Genomic DNA, 17,267 nt, shown 5'->3' with positions numbered 1-17,267 from the left:
GGGAAGCGGAGCTGCCAGGATTAGAATTGGAGCCCATATGGGATCCTGGCATGTGCAAGGCAAGGACTTCAGTCACTAGGCTACCACACTGGGCCCAGGATGGTATACTTCTAAGATCACATACATTGTACCCAAATGACCTTAGAACTAAATTGTGCCACATAATAAAGAGTATTTGGAACCTCCTGGTGTATATTTCAGATGATGATTAAACAGGTTATGATAGATGAGTAATACAAATGGTAGTATAGATTGGATTTCTGCTATCCAAAATGCTTAGAGCCTGAAGTTTTCAGAGTGCTTCAGATTTGAAAAACCTGCATGGATTTCACCAGTTGGTCATCCCTAAACTGAAAAACTCCAGAATCCAAAGGTTGTTGCACAGAGCTTCAGAGTTTGGAGTACTAGTGATACTCAACCTGTGGCAATAATGATAGTTATCAGACCCCCTAATGAAAAATGATTTCTTACGTTGCTGAAATATTTCATTTAATTTTTTAAAATCCTGGTGGATGGGACTGTTAATAAATGTTAACTCAGCACCAACTGTTTTGTTCCTTGGTGGAGCAAGTCCTTTCTGAGCGCCAGTTCCATATATTTAGTGTACAACAGAGAGATCATGATTCCTTAAAGAGTTCTCATCAGAGAGAAAAATACAGCATGACAAGGAATGGCCAGGAAGCTGGGAGCTACTGGGGAGGGGAATGTGAACTACACAGGGAATCAGAGAAGGCTGGTCCTCAAGGCTGTGTGGCCAGTTGCTGAGGAACATAGAGGTCATGGGCTCCTCTCCTTTGCCCCTCATTTTGCAGACACCCTTCGTTCTAACAGGGGAGTGAGCTGTGTCTATGTTCCAGTCTCTATCTCTGTTGCCATGAAGACAACCCTGCACACTGATAGAGGATCAGTGCCTTGTCAGCTAAAGAAAGCATCATTACTACTATAATCAGATACTTTCTGCATATATGAATTTGTTTAAAACATCAGAATGCTGGCTTGGTGAACAATGACTCATCATGTGGCTGGTGTATTGTGGGCGTCTTTAACAAACAGACTGCACACACAATGCAATCTTAGTTAAGAAGCTGGACCTTGTCAGATAACCCTTGTCACCCATGTCTGTTATTTGGCAATCACGAGAATTGCAGACCTGATTATAAAAAAAACATTTAAACCGGGCCCGAAGGCGTGGCCTAGCGGCTAAAGTCCTCGCCTTGAAAGCCCCGGGATCCCATATGGACGCCGGTTCTAATCCTGGCAGCTCCACTTCCCATCCAGCTCCCTGCTTGTGGCCTGGGAAAGCAGTTGAGGACGGCCCAATGCATTGGGACACTGCACCCACGTGGGAGACCTGGAAGATGTTCCAGGTTCCCGGCTTCGGATCGGCGCGCATCGGCCCATTGCGGCTCACTTGGGGAGTGAATCATCGGATGGAAGATCTTCCTCTCTGTCTCTCCTCCTCTGTGTATATCTGGCTGTAATAAAATGAATAAAAATCTTTAAAAAAAAATTTAAACTTTGTCTTCTCCTTTTTGTCCATCAGACATGGTCCTTGGAAAGATGTCTGTGCCAATTTCCAAGGCAGGGGAGGAAACAGAATGCTTAGACTACTAACCCATGGGGTTTACTTGTCCGTGCAATTTTAGAGGGATTACCAAAGAATTAATTGAGTTTACAAAAACAAGAGTCAAGTCGTTTCTGGAAGAGAAATCCTTTTTAGCATTCAGTAAAGAGACTGAAGTTTACTGAAGTTAGAATGGTTCTGCTTTCGTTTAAAAGGAAGTGGCTAGGTACAGGAGACAGCACTTTGGCTTGTTTGACAAGAATGCTGTATATCTCAGGCTTTGTCATTGTTGATCCAGGTGGCAGTTCAGACCTCTGAGCCCCAGTTTCCTTACCTATAAAATATGAAGAACCATAGTCTCTGCTGTTTGGGGCAGGGTAAAGTAAGGCCTTTTGGAATCGGAGAAAACCAGGTTCTTTCCCAGATCGGCTGCTCATTAGCTATGTGTTCTTTGAAAAAGTCACTCAGTCTTCGTGCTTTCTTTTCATCATCTGCAAAACTAGCACAATAGTAAGAACTACAGCCCAGGTTTGTCATTCAGATGAAATGTACTGTGCTTAGTATTGTGCCCAGCACATTTAAACTCTTAGTAATCGAGATCTATTTTTATCAAGTTTCCCTGTGTCCTATGTTATACCCTTGTAATCAGTGATTCGGGAAGTAAAAAAAAATAATAAATCCCATAATAGAATTTTACAGAAAGCTTAAGTAAAATGGTAGTCTTTAGCTGGCAGTGTTTTCCCAAGGACCATGCACTGTTTGAATGAGTTCTAGCATCTAAAAAGAATGCATGGGCCAGAGTTGCAGGGCCGTGGGCTCAACCATCACCAATGACCCTGGCATCCCATGTTGGAATGCAGGTTTGAGTTTGAGCTACCACATTTCTGATTCAACTCCCTGCTAGTGCTTTTGGAAAAGGAGCAGAAGGTAGGCCAAGCACTCGGCCTCTGCCACCGTGTGGGAGACTGGGCTGGGGTTCTGGGCTCCTGATTTTTCTAGGCATTTGGGGATATGGACCAGCAGATGGAAAAATCTTTCTCTTTCCTTTCTCTCCTTTTTCTGTCCCCCTTTCTATGTCAGTCTTTGAAATAAATTTTAAAAAATAAGTCATTTTAAAGAGATTTACTGGAAAGGCATATATACAGAGAGAAGGAGAAACAGAAAAAGCTTTCATTTGCTGGTTAACTCCCTGAGTGACCACAACGACCAGAGTTGAGCCCATCTGAAACCAAGAACCAGGAGCCTTCCTCTGGGCCTCCCACATGGGCTCAGGGTCCCAAGTCTTTGGGACATCCTTCACTGCTATTCTTATACCTGAAACAGGAAATTGAATGGAAAGTGGAGCATCTGGGATATGAAATGCACCCATATGGGATCCTGGAGCATACAAGGTAAGGATTTAGTCACTGAACCATTGCGCTGGGCCCAATAAATAAATCTTTTAAAAATAAAAAGAAAGGGTGCATTATTATTTTTGTGCCAAGTCTGTGGTTCATTTCCAATTTCATTTACTTCAACAACTTACCAATATCATTGAATGTCTTGAAGGTTCTTGACATTGTGATAGTTTCTAAGGATAAAAAGGCAAATGTGCCATCTCTCTGGTTATTGTGAGTCTTGCAGTAGAGAGGGCAGAAATTACATTGTTGACCAGTCCTTGTGCTTTGCGTAAGCCCTATCAGATTTGAAACTCAAATTTTCCCAGTTTTATATTGTTTCCTAAATTCAGCTTTTTTTGTAATAATGTTGGGTTCAGAGCATTGCTTCTTGTATTCTAGTTCCACATGACCTCAGATTCCAGTTGTTGAAATGTGCACTTGGAATTTTTTCTTCTTAAAACAAGTTTAGGGGCCACCATTGTGGCACAGTGGATGAAATCACAAGCATCCAGTGTCTGAGTGCCAATTCCAATCCTGGTCACTCCACTTCTAATCCACGCCCCCACTAATGTGCTTGGGAGAGCAGCAGAAGATGACCCACATGCTTGGACCCCTGCCATCCAGGTGGAAGCCCTGAATGGAGTTCCAGGCTCCTGGGTTCTGCAGCCTTTGGAGTAGTGAACCAGCAAATGAAAGATTTCTTTCTCTGTGTTTCTGTGTGTGTGTGTGTGTGTGTGTGTGTGACTTCATCATTCAAATAAATAAGCAAATCTATTTTCAAAGTGTTAATTTGAAAGAATATTTGAGACAAATTAAGAAAATGGAAAAAATCTCCCAGGCCTTTGTACAGTTGAAATAAGCAAGCAAGCAAAATAATACGAGAGGGTAACCTGTTCTTCTTCAAAAAGTAATAAACATAGATAAATTATGCTATAAATAGCTACTATGAGCCAGGCATTGGACTAAGCTCTTTGTGTACAGAAATTCATCAGTCCTGATAATCTATCCCTGATAGGTAGATTCTGCAATAATATTTGTTTAACTGCTGAGAAAATGGAAGAACAAAGAGATTACCTTGTTAGATAGATATAAGTAGCTAGTTCAGGATTTAGTCTCTTGTGTCATGACACAAGAACCAGGCAGAGGACTCATGTTCTGAATGGCCTAATATATTGCAGTAGTTCTGTATTGTTTTATTAAATACTGAACTCGGTGAAATTAAATCACAGTAGGATGAAAATATATTTCACAGTTTTATTAAATGGATACATTTTACTTCTGGGCAATTATCCAGGTTCGAAGCATATATTTAGGTATTTGCAGCTGTGATTATTGAATTGACTTATAGTGGCAAATCAGATTACACAGTGAAGAGAATTAAATTACTGACACACTTTTGGGATACACCTTTTGATCTTGGTGTGTGAGTGCAAATGTTACCTCATACCCAGCAGGCCTTCTCCCCAGCTTGAGTGTTTCCTTTGAACTACCTGCTCTATTGAAAGAGTTTTCATCTAACTTGGAACTTGTGAGTTCTAAAGGGAAATTTATTCTTTTTTTTTTCCATCATGACATAGCAAAATGGGGATCTTTTATTTATTTATTTATTTTTATTGATTACATTGCATTATGTGACACAGTTTTATAGGCACTGGGATTTCCCCTCCCCCTCCCCAAATCACCCCCCCATGGTAGATTCCTCCACCTTGTTGCATTATCACAGTTCAAATTCAGTTGAGATTCTTTCATTGCAAGCATCTACCAAGCATAAAGTCCAGCATCTTGGTTACTCAATACCATGTCAACTAATTCCATAACGTTATAAATTGTTACTGATGTAATGTCGGGAAATTTATTCTTCATTCTTCAGCAACATATAGGCCTGCAGTAAATAAATGCTCCTTGTGGGTAAATTTATAGCTTCTTTTATTTGTTTATTTGAAAGACAGAGTGACAGACAGACAGAAGCAGAGGGAGGGAAAGATCTATTTCCTAGTTCACTCCCCCTTTCTCTCCCAACTGCCAACAATAGCTAAGGGTGGGCCAGGCCAATGCTAAGAGCCAGGAACTCTATCCAGTCCCCCATGTGCATGGCAGCAACCTAACTAATTGCATCATCATTGACTGCCTTGCTAGGTGCGTTAGCAGGAAGCTGGATCAGAAGCAAATTAGCTGGGATTTGATTTCAGTCATATGGGACACAGTTTTCCCAAGCAGTAGTTTAACCTGTTACCATACTGTGTCTGCCTCTATTATCACTTTCATAATTATTTTTCTATTTAGTTTGGAAAAGCTAAAATTACTAAGTGTTCTAACTTATTTTTCTTCCTAAAAATGTTCTTGCATAGGGTGAAAATAAAAAATATTTTTCCATCCTACTCTAATGGTCAAATGATAAATTTGTCTTTTTTCCAGGAAACACCCACATCTCTTACATCATCTGAGATTTCTTTCTTCATGTTTTCCAAAACTCCCAAAGTTAGACAGTCCCAAACACATGCCCATCTTAGTTACAAACTTAATTGCAGCAGCAAGTATGTTAAACTCACCTTTGGAAATAGGTCACACTATTGACAAACCCACAAATGATGAGCTGTGATGTTGGATCTGAGTGCTTGCTTGTGGTCAGGTGTTTACTGCCCAGAGCCAACCAGCCACCTCCTGCCCGACACTACAATATGATTCTCTATCTGTTCCTTTGTTTACATAGAAGCTGCACGTATTCACAAATCCTGAACTATGCCTGATTTCACTGTGCACATAGATTAAGTCTGAGTCTTACCAAACTCTGAGTCAAGGGCAGATGCTAAACTCGGAATGTTGAGTTTTGAATGCCTAGCCTGCCTATAGAGGAAGTTACCAATGTGAGTTCCAAAAACAGGCTAGAAAGGTATGATAGTGTGAGTAGAATTTGGCCCCTCTACTCCTGTAGATGGTTAAACCCTGAGGTTACCAGTTACTGGTACTAAGAGAGTGAGAACTTAAACAAATCACAGTATTTGGGAAGTGGGCTGAGTGAGAGGCCCTTGGGTCATGGCGGGTAGCATGACCTTGGAAAGTAATTGGTTACAAATCTTGATTCAGCCCTGCTGCTCTCTGTGCCTTCTGGCCTGCATGTGATTCTTCCTCCCGCTGCACTCCACACCACATTGCCAGTCTCACCAGAGGCCAAACCAATGCAGCTGCCAATCTTGGATATGAACCTCTAAAACTGAGCTAAAGAAACCCATTCTGTTTAAAAAGGTTGCTTTTCTTGGGTATTTTATTATAGTGATCAAAAGCAGACTAACACAAGAGGCCACAATGTTCACTATTCTAGATGCAGCTTAAGCACTACTAGGAGTAAGACAAGCATGAAGAACAGGTGGACAGAGGTGCTCCATGGAAGCTGGGCTGAAACGAGTTGCTGGCGAGTACAGAGTGCATGCAGGGATGGAGAAGGGAGATTGTGTGTGTGTGTGTGTGTGTGTGTGTGTGTGTGTGTGTGTGTGTGTAGGGAGGGGTAGATTTATAGGCTGCTGAGTGGCAGCTGTCAGACTGGATGCAGAACCGTGAAGTTTGCAGCTTGCCAGACATGTTCTCTGGTTCAGTGCACCTGTTCCTTCCTGCCTGTCCTTTGCTGCCAGGGCCCCAGCAAGCCTCCTGCCTGCTGGAGTCTGTGCTCTGTTCCTTTTCCATTTTCAATTTAATAGGATTGATGTTACTCAGATCTCCCAGGACACATGGTATTGCTCTGTTTGGCTCTTACTCTGCTTTCAACAGAAGAAAAAACAAAAGAGGACTGCCAACAAGGCCATTTCCTTCAACCATAGTCCCACCGTGCCTCCTGCTCCTTGTGAGTGACAAGACAAAGATTTGAAGCAGGATTTTAGATTAAATTATTTAATGTTTTCTATCATAGAGTAGAAATTGCAGGGAGGAGATAATCTCTAATTAGGGTCAGCAACTGTCTGTCAATGTCTTGCATTTGTTTGTGTTACTTACTAACCTGGTTATAGAAGTCACAGAGGCAAGAATAAATTAGGTTCTAGATTTCAAAATCATACCCAGAAGTCTTTATAGCTTAGAATCATCTACTTCATTTAGACATATAACTAATGCTGCGATAGAATTCCTGGGTTTGGATTGCCATGGCTGAAATCATCTCAATGAAAATAAACCACAGCAGGAACATTAGCCTCAGACTCCCACTGAGGAAAAACAAACAAATCAGAACTTTAAAGTATACAACTTCATGTTTTGGTCTATTCATATGCATGCATTGGGAAATTAATACCACAATCAAAATATTATCATATCTTCACATGGTTGCTATTTTTTTCTATCTTTTCTCCCTTCCTCCCTTCATCGAATCCTACTCTCTCTCTCTCTCTCTCTCTCTCTCTCTCCCTCCCTCCCTTTCCTTCCTTCAGTCTTTATTTCTTTCCTTCAATACTTTTCTTTCTCTCTGATTCTATTTTTCTTTCTCTATCCCTTTCTTCCTCTCTGGTGAGAATGTTTAAGATCTGCCCTTTTAGCAAGTTTCTTTTTTAAAAATCTTTTTTCTCTTGGAAAGACAAATTTACAGAGAGACGGGAGATACAGAGAGAAAGATCTTCCATCCACTGGTTTACTCCCCAAATGGTCACAATGGTTGGAGCTGAGCTGATTTGAAGCTGGGAGCCAGGAGCCTCTTCCTGGTCTCCCGCATGGGTGCAGGGGCCCAACACTTTGAGTCATCCTCTACTCCTCCCATGCCTTAAGCATGGAGCAGGATGAGAAGTGGAGAACCCGGTCAGGAAATTCAATCATACAATACAGCATTATTAACTGGTGTCACCATGCTATACATTAAATCTCTGAACTCGCTTATCCTGCCTAAGTGAAACTTTGTACTGTAGACAAAATCTTTCAATGTCCTCCTCCTGTTTCTTACCCCAGAACCTTTGGCAAGCACCATTCTGTTTTCTTTCTCTCTATGAGGTTTATTTTAATTTTAATTTCCACGTACAGTGAAGGCATGTGGTAGTATTTGCTTTTCTGTATCTGACTTATTTCATGAGCATAATGTTGTTGCAAAGGACAGGAATGGTTTTTAGTGGTAAGTTATATTCCATTTTAAAAGCAATTTAACTTTCTATGGATCCCTAGAGGTACAAGCAGTAAAACAATCTTACACATATACTTCTTTTTAAATTTTATTTACTTATCTACTTATTTGAAAGGCAGGAGGAACAGAGAGAAGGGGGAGGAATCTTTCATGTTCTCATGTACTGGTTCACTCCCCCAACTGCCACAATAGCTGAGACTAAGTCAGGCTAGAGCCGGGAACCTGAAACTCCACCCAGGTCTACCACATGATCAGGGCTCCAAGAATGCAGACCCCCTTTGGCTGTGTTCCCAGGTGCATTATCAGGGAGCTGAACTGGAAGCAGAGTAGCTGGGACTTGCAGTACTCTATATGGGATGCTGGCATGACAAGTGGTAATGTAACCACTGTGCTGCAATGTAAATTCCGCTTCTATCTCAGACCAGTCAGATTAGCCATAAAAGTAGCCAGTATATAGTTACTGACTAGGATGGGTGATCAGTCCACATATTGTTTGCAGATTGAATCAAATCACAGAAAAGGACATAATTCACTTTCACATAGGGAGAAAGTCTATTTTATTTTCACACTCCTGTGTCTGATGTCCTTTCATGAAACACAGTTAGTTTGCTTCTTAAAACTTCCCTGCTGGTGAAAGACATGCATTTATTTTTAATACATTCTTAATTACTGGTCTGTAAGAATAAACTATGCCTCTGGGACAGAAATGCATTGCATGGATACACTTTGTGAAGGTAAACACACAGAGGCATTCTGCTTTCTGTTAATTAATGGTAGTGATGCCAAGTTTTTATAGGAAACCAATTTTGCTTTCGAACACCAGGGAGATCTTTGGGCATAAGAAATGTTTCAATTTAGGAAAACTATAGCACAGCCAAAAACTCAAATGCAGTAGGTGAATTACAGTTGGTCTAGCAAATGGTATGCATTAGGAATTGGGCCATGAATGTTCAGTAAATATAACTAGACCCCTGAAAATATTTTCTTGAAGCTAGACAATTCTGAAGTCTGGGGATTTTTCCAGCTTTTTCCCAGGAGGTGGAGTTCAGATGCATAGATTGGGACTGTGAGATAACTTGGGGAGGCTGGAGTTGTGAGCAATCCGCTGGGTAGAACCTTTCTGTGAGTATGTCAGGGCCTTACCTGACTGGTGAGGGATCCGTGTTCCCCAAAATCACATGGAGCCCAAATATGACCCTTTGGCAGAGCAGAGTTTGGGCTTCCTCTTGTTTTCACTCATTAAGAAGTTATTAATAAATGCTCACTAGCTATAACATGGCCTCCTTTGTATATTTAAAGCAATCCCAAGCTGGTGTTGTCAAAAGTTTCATTGCACACACGGATGCTTCTTTTCAGCAGGAAAGTGGGGTTTGACAGGGTAAGAGAAGTAATGAGGGCTGAGTCATCCTATACAACAGGCCAGATAAGCCCTCTATAGCTTAGTCAACAGGTTCTATTCCAGGCCCCAGACTGAATCCATCTTGAGCTTGTGCATGGTTGTCTGTAAGGAGGCATGGTTAGTGAGGAAAGCTTGCTGAGAAGTCAGGGAAGTTACAGAAAGTGAGAATATTCAAGTCTGGGTTTTTGGAACCCTCCCTAAGGTGCCTACTCTTTGACTTCTCAGGATCAGTTCTGTAGAAATATGTGTCCACTAATACACACACAGTCAAGTTCATTATAGCACTGTCCCTAAGAACAATTGATTGGCAATGGCCTCAGTGGGAGGGGCCATTATTTATGATAAAATATGAAGAGAGTATTCTGTAGTTGGGAAAGAGCCAGGTATTTTACAAGGATATATGGGTAAGGGAAAATATCAGGTAATCATATGTAATTTGTAATTATGTAAATATGAATATGTAAATTGTAGAATTCTATTCCCATCTTTTAAAAAAAGTGTGTAGTCCAGGGCTAAGTCCAGGAGTGGATCTCGGGCAGGTGAGATGGCCTTTCTCCACTTCCTTGCTGCTGGGAAGTTTGCAGTTAGCATGTATTACTTCTGTAGCTAATTGTATATTTGAGAAAGAGAATTAAATCATTTAAAAGTGTTTCAGTCAAGATTTCCAAAGTAATGCTGGGATTATACTGTAGCCCAAAAGAATGAATCCATAAGAGAGTCTGTGGTGGTCTAGGCCATTGGAGAATACATTTCATCAAAGAGGATATGTTTAAGATTTGTATTCTGACTTCTGAGAGGGGTAGGATTGTACATTCAAACTGTTTTGCTCTGCCCCTTTTGTCAGTTTAACAATATTGATGACAATAGGTTATTTATTTCCTATTTTGTGGTTTACAAAGCTCTTTTATATCTTGCACAGTACTCCTCCCAAACTTGTAAAAGGCACTGTTGTTCCCATTTCAGAACATGTAACTGAGCTTTAGACAGTCAGTTGCTATGTTCTGAATGATACAAGCAGTTGGAGAAGAACTGCAAAAGTAGTCCAATATGGATTCTGTCCCCAGCTAGGCCATGAATTCCAAGCAATCACCAGTTTTCTAAGTGTTAGACTTTTCTATTATGAAACAAGGTTTGGGAAGTTTTCTCTACACAAGTTTACAATAGTTTAAAAGAAACCGATTAGCCCCGCCCACTACTACTTACCGAAGAACTCTCAACCAGTCCCTGGGTGTTACAGAGCAGCTCGTGTTGCACAGATGCTACATTCTTTCTCAGAGGGTTTAAGTATCAGGTGGAAGGCTGAGCACTGTGATGCAACTGAGAGAACAAGCTCTGTTCTTGAAGACTGGGGAACAGCAAGGTGACACGCCTGATCATATCATCTGGGCACAGGTGAGCTGTCAGGAGGCTGCCAGTCCTTGTGCACCTGTCCTAACTCAGGAGGTCATGGACCATCAGAAGTCAGCTGTTCTTTCTCAGTGTTGGTGATTTCAGCTGCTGTGTTTGGATTCCACTTGAGAGGAGACAAAGAGTTTTGTTCAGATCACATTAGGATGTGGTGACTCTAAGTAAATAGTTGGTAAAATAATTGAATTTGCTATGTGATTATTTGTTAATGGCCAGAGTAAAATAAACTGACATTTCTTATGACTGAATTATCAGCTTGGTCTTACTAACGCCTTCTCTTAAATAACTGAATCTTAGTTAACAAAATTGTCATGAATATGCCCTCACAGGGTTGCACTTAAAGGAAAGGTATAAGCTTTATTACTTAAATATGGCCAAACCAACCAAGTGGGATATGACTGACACTGAAAAGACATTTTATTACTCAACAGCTTCCAAGAGAAGGGGACACACCCTGCAGGGCACTATAGGATAGTTCCAGGGGTGTTCAGTAGGCAAAGGGAACCATGGGAAAGCCCTGATTGTAATTTTCAGGAGAAGGAACAAGTGAGGCGTGGGAAATAGGCTGAAGATTGGCTACTTTGAATACTTCTAGCAGGCTCTGGGGGCTAGGTGCTCTCTCTGGTTGTTTTGTTTGACTCAGTGTGTGAGCACACAATGCAGGTTATCAGGAGCAAAAGATCTGCATTAATTAAGTTCCATATGAAAGGTAGACTACGAAATGAGTCCCTTATTGTCTTTACCAAATAGCTGGAAGTACAGTCTCTCCAGAATTCGCAAAGCTCTAGGTGGCAAAGCATCAGAATAAAAAGACATACTCGCTGTAGGCTGGTATAAGCTAGGTTAGCCTTAACAAGAAGCAAAGAATTGGCAAGCAGGTGTGCTAATAAAAATGGGATATATAACCTATCACTCTGTATAGCAGCCCGTGTGCCAACACACTCCCCTTCACCTCCCTTGAGGTTCAGCATTAGCAGGTGTGGGAAAGACTTATGTGCTTTTTTCTTCCAAGATCACTAGGTCACTTTTTCACTTAAAATAGTTGTGGTTCAGTTGTGCTATATGATTTTCAGGTAGCAGTGGGTTCATAATTGTAGATCTTTGTAGCCTTTCTAATTCCTTCCACATACACAGACATTAAGTCATTTGTTAAGGGTTATCATATATTATCATATATTTAAAAATGTGTGTGAGTATATGCAAGTTGATGGATTTATATGCTTATTAAATTAAATTATGAAATTATGGGAAGATAAACATAAATCGTAATGTTGGTACCATGAAATTTCAAGAGGCATATATTGTAAAGTTGAAAACATCATTTCACAGGATTCTTCCTCCACCTCCAACCCTAACACATTTGTTCCCTGTCTACTTAGAGAAAACATGTTCTTGCAAAGTACACATATAAGCACACATCTTGCATTTTTTAAGAAATGATTTACACATCAATCTCATCAGAACCAATAGATGAGCTTACTGGATGGCACCTTAAGTGATTTTATTATGACTTGACATTGGCCTCGTTTGCATAATTAATAAGATGGACGCCATGATCTGTTCTCTGTGCACGTTCATCTGAGCAGGCACAGCCCTCTAAGGACCCATGAGACGGGGCAAGGGACAGGCTGGCCCATTGCTTTGTTTTCTGGCCAGCTTTGGGAGAGCCGAGGATTTCCTTCACATAGTACTGGCAAACTAATGCTTGTATACAAAGGTTTCTTAAAATGTGTTTTTAAGAAAATTTTACTTATTTACTTGAAAGACAGCATTCCAGAGTAAGAGGGAAGGAGCGACAGAAGGAGAAAAAGATCTACTCTCCAATAGTTCACTTCCCAAATGGCTGTAATGGCAGGGGTTGGCAAACACATTTTTAATGCCTATACCCATTTGTTGGCTCAGCCAGAGTACTAACAGCTCTCACAGCCAGAAGTTCTCTCTGTTCAGGGTCCATGTTAATCCTTTTGATGTAAGTAGTTCTTTCCCTCCATGACCTTGTCCATTTCTCCACACTGCTACTAAGATCTTCGTTCCAAATGATGCTAATTAATCATCTGTAGACCAACTTCCCAAAAATGTACATTTTTCTTATCATGACATTAACAGGAGGAAGAGACCTAAAGTTGCCAGAGCAACAAAGATGGGAGCAGGCATAATTCAGCCACCTTTGAACCCTTCACTTGATATGTCTGAACTCTACTGCATTATTGACACCTTTATTTTTTAAAAAAGATTTATTTGTTTCTGGGTCCAGCATAATAGCCTAGCAGCTAAAGTCCTTGCCTTGCAAGCACCAGGAACCCATATGGCACTGGCTCTAATCCTGGCAGCCCCACTTTCCGTCCAGCTCCCCGCTTGTGGCCTGGGAAAACAGTCCAGGACAGCCAAAAGCCTTGGGACCCTGCAACCGCATGGGAGACCTAGAGGAAGTTCCTGGCTCCTGGCTTCGTATCTGTACAGCACTGGCCGTTGTGGTCACTTGGGGAGTGAATCATCGGATGGAAGATTTTTCTCTCTTCCTCTACATATCTGCCTTTCCAATACAAAATAAATAAAATCTTTAAAAATGTTTAAAAATATGTATTTATTTTTATCTGAAAGGCAAATTTACAAAAAGAAGGAAATGCAGAAAGATTCCCATCCACTGGTTCACCCCCCCAAATGACTGCAATGGCTGGAGCTGAGCTTATATGAAGCTAGGAACCAGGAATTTTTTCTGGTCTCCACAGGGGTTCAGGGTCCCAAGGCTTTTGGGCCATCCTCTACTGCCTGCCCAGGCCACAAGCAGGGAGCAGGATTGAAAGCAGAGTAGCCTGATGCAAACCAGTGCCCGTATGGGGTCCTAGCACTTGCTAGGTGAGTATTAGCCACTGAGCCATTGTGTCAACCCCACATCTATTATTTCTCGTGCTAAGAATACAAACAGTTTTCAATTTCTCCCTCCTTCCTTCCTCCACCCCTCCCACCTGGGCTGTTTTCTATAAAGTTCTTATGTGCAGTGCACATTTTTCTATCCATTTATGAACTTGGCTCCTTATATTTCTACTTGTTAACCTTGATGTTTTCCTTCTTTCTGTACAATACAGTCCTCCTTTGGATCAGCACTCTTCACTCAGTATACCCCTGCCTTGTGAGTTACTCTTCTTTTTCACAGCCCTTATTTACAACCCAAAGGTAGCCTCTGAAATCTTGATAGATTGGTTTTAGATAATTAGATCAATAGCTATGTATGTGTTAAGTACCCCATGAGCATGCATTCTGATTGAATTCAAAAAGAAGTTGAAAGAAAAAAAATATTGGTATAGGAAAATGCTCACGGTTCACATGAACCAGAAGAACCCACTGGATTTATCTTTCCTGGGACTGTAGCAGACATAATAATTTGCACTTGGGCTTCGCTGTTGCTCTCAGGAACATCTACAATAATTCTCAAACATTTCCTGCTCCCAGATGGCAGCACCTTGAGTGAGGGGATTAATGTTCAGGGACAGCAAATGCTTAAAGTGAAAGGATGCCTGGGGTTCAGGAGGATGAGCTCAGACTCTCACTCTTCAGTGGTGGAGAATTTTAGTGTTCACATCTTCTCAAGCGTAGTAGCCCCCAAGAGCATAATCACAAAGGGAAAAGGGAAAACACTGTGCATTTGGGATTTGTGTCTAAAAAAGGAAGCCGTTTAACTTTCATTAGTTTCTGGTTGTTTTTATGTCAAATTACTATCTCCTTAATAAATAAAACAAGATAACTTGTGATCTTACAGTTCTGTAGGTCTTCATTTCTAATTTGTGTCAACACTGCTGCAGGATTAATGTTTAATTTCTCTTCTTCCATCGTATCATTATTCTTCTTTCCATTAACTAAGATCTTGTGTTCATTAAATCATCCCCAGCCTGAATCTAGCTGATATTTCCAAGCTTATCCTGAACTCTTCATCACAAGTCCTCCTCTGTGGCAGAACCAGGGACGTCCCTTGTTCACTGCAATCTCTGCGTTTCCTTGTTTTTTTGTTCCTGAAATTCTCTTCTTCCTCTCCACTTACTCTTTGAAAGTATAAGACCCATTAGCTTCTTTGATCATCTCTGTAAGATTTCTTCTTTTTCTGAAACACACTAGCATTTACTAAAGATATTATGAATGAGGAGATAACTTCATTGGAGCCCAATCATTACACTCATCTGCCTTCCTGCAAATATTGCTATGTTCTCATGGATGACCTACGCACATGCCTTCCATACCAACCTATCCACTTATCTACCAGCTCCTTTTTTCCTCTGTACAAAGTTCCCTTTCCTTCTTGTACCTTGTACTGTTATCCTCCCATCTTCAATAAGACTAGAAAATCTTTTCCTAATCTGTAGTCTCACTTTTATACCTAGCTAGTATACCTTCTTTTTTCCTCCTTCCCTTTATGGCAAATGTTTTGGAAGAGTTGTGGTCTAACTCCTCTCTTCCCACTTTATTTTAATTCTAATCAAGTTACTTTCCAGGCATTCTGCTGAAACTGCTCCAGTTAAGGTCATCAAAGTGCTCTGCATTGCTAAAGTCAATGTTCAATTCTCAGTACTCAGGCCACCCAACCAATCAGCAACTTTGGTACATTGATGATTCTCTCCTGTTTGAAACACTTTCTTCATTCAGCTTCCATATACTCTGCTCTGCCTGGAACTGAGTCCCTCCCCCTAATGCCTTTGATGTAGACTTTATCAGGCCCTGACTTCTCCCCCTCACCTTGTAGTTTCCTGTGTGCACTTTAATGCAAATCATCCCTGTTGAAGATTCATCCACTAGTTAAAGAAATTGCACTGCAAGATCCTGAATCATGGATGGCGAATTCAGTGATCACCTGTGTAATTAACATCTCAGTGCTAAGATTTGTTCTGGAACTTTGCAGGATCTCCTGGCCCTGGTCAAACATAATAATTAACAATTTACCAGTAGACTCTAGAAGCTAGAGACACTTTGCCATCCCAAAAAAGTGTGCTAGTATCTCATCAACTAATCAAAAGAAGGTTACAAGCACTGCTGACCAATAGAGGACCAGCACATAAACTAATCCAGCGTTGTTCAACCACGACTTTAATCCAGAAGTTTCACCACTTACTGTCCCTCACAGAATTTGAGAATTGAGCAATATTATATGATTCGTTACTGTGTAAATTGCAAAATAAACTTCTTTGTTCCACCACCTCTCTGACAGGTGCTGTGTGCCTGGTGAGAAGATCTTAGTTTCCTTGTGGTTTAACAACATGATTACTCCCTTTTGGTCTCTTTTGCAGGTTCCTATTGATTTCCTAGATTCAGTGTATTGCAGTTTTCTGTGTCCTTCCCTTTTCTATGAATATCCCTTTAGTGGGTTATATCAACCAGTCTAATGCTTGAAGTCCCATCTACATGTGAATCTTTTTGGCTTCCAAATCTATCTTTAGTCTGAGCCGCTCCTTTGAACCATAAACTTTTATATGCAGTTGCTCTTTCAGTATCTCCACCTGAAGTTAGTTATCCCAAAATGATCTGAGATTGTCTCTTTCCCAACTTGTACATTCCACAGTGTTTCCCATGCCTGTTGACAACTCCACCCAGTTCTTTTCTTTCTTTTTTTTTTAAAAAGATTTATTTTTATTACAAAGTCAGATATACAGAGAGAGGAGGAGAGACAGAGAGGAAGATCTTCCATCCGATGATTCACTCCCCAAGTGAGCCGCAACGGGCCAGTGCGCGCCGATCCAAAGCCGGGAACCAGGAACCTCTTCCAGGTCTCCCACGCGGGTGCAGTGTCCCAATGCATTGGGCCGTCCTCAGCTGCTTTCCCAGGCCACAAGCAGGGAGTTGGATGGGAAGTGGAGGTGCCGGGATTAGAACCAGTGCCCATATGGGATCCCGGGGCATTCAAGGCGAGGACTTTAGCCACTAGGCCACGCTGCCGGGCCCCCAGTTCTTTTCTTTCTCTCTTATCACACACTGTATACACCATCAAATTCTATTGATTCTGCTCTCAGTGTTTACCTACAAATCAACTACTTCTCAGCACTCTGCCTTCACCACCAGGTCTGAAACATTGCCATCTATGAAGTACAGGGAAGTTAAGAGTGCAGGCTCTGGAGTCACACACCATGTAGGGTTGATCCTGGTTCTGTCACTTAGCAAGAGTGTGACCATATATACTCTTTACCTTGTCTGTGCTTCAGTTTGTGTATAATGGGGACAATAATAAGAGCAATATTACTATCCCTGTTATAAGGATTAAATGAGAAAGACATGTAAAGTACTTAGCAGTGCCTATTAAATCATATGGGATCAATACATGCTAGCTATACACCTTATTCTGTAAATCTACAAAAGCTTCAAGAGCACACGTGGGAAATGGTAGGCAAGAAAAGCAGAGAATTTGGGCCTGGTGTGATGGCCTAGTGGCTAAAGTCCTCACCTTGCATA

General features: G+C 41.2%; 1 protein-coding gene across 6 annotated transcripts in view; it reads left to right on the top strand.

Annotated features, from left to right (window-relative positions):
- TMEM178A (transmembrane protein 178A) overlaps window positions 1-17,267 on the top strand; it is a 203,539-nt gene that overhangs the window by 109,711 nt on the left and 76,561 nt on the right. For 3 of the 6 annotated variants that reach the window (XM_058668031.1, XM_058668034.1, XM_058668032.1), the window contains one exon: window positions 6,263-6,352. The exons of 2 other annotated variants lie outside the window; for them this stretch is intronic. In XM_058668031.1, the coding sequence (XP_058524014.1) occupies window positions 6,325-6,352 (28 nt within the window). In that variant the 5' untranslated portion in view covers window positions 6,263-6,324. Of the gene's footprint in view, window positions 1-6,214; window positions 6,353-17,267 lie in introns of all 6 variants that reach the window. One more of the 6 variants, XM_058668035.1, reaches the window with a different exon arrangement.

Source organism: Ochotona princeps, chromosome 8, assembly GCF_030435755.1.
Source record: "Ochotona princeps isolate mOchPri1 chromosome 8, mOchPri1.hap1, whole genome shotgun sequence".
NCBI lineage: Eukaryota > Metazoa > Chordata > Mammalia > Lagomorpha > Ochotonidae > Ochotona > Ochotona princeps.
Note: the sequence above shows the minus strand (reverse complement) of the source record. Positions and strands in the feature narration are given on the sequence as shown.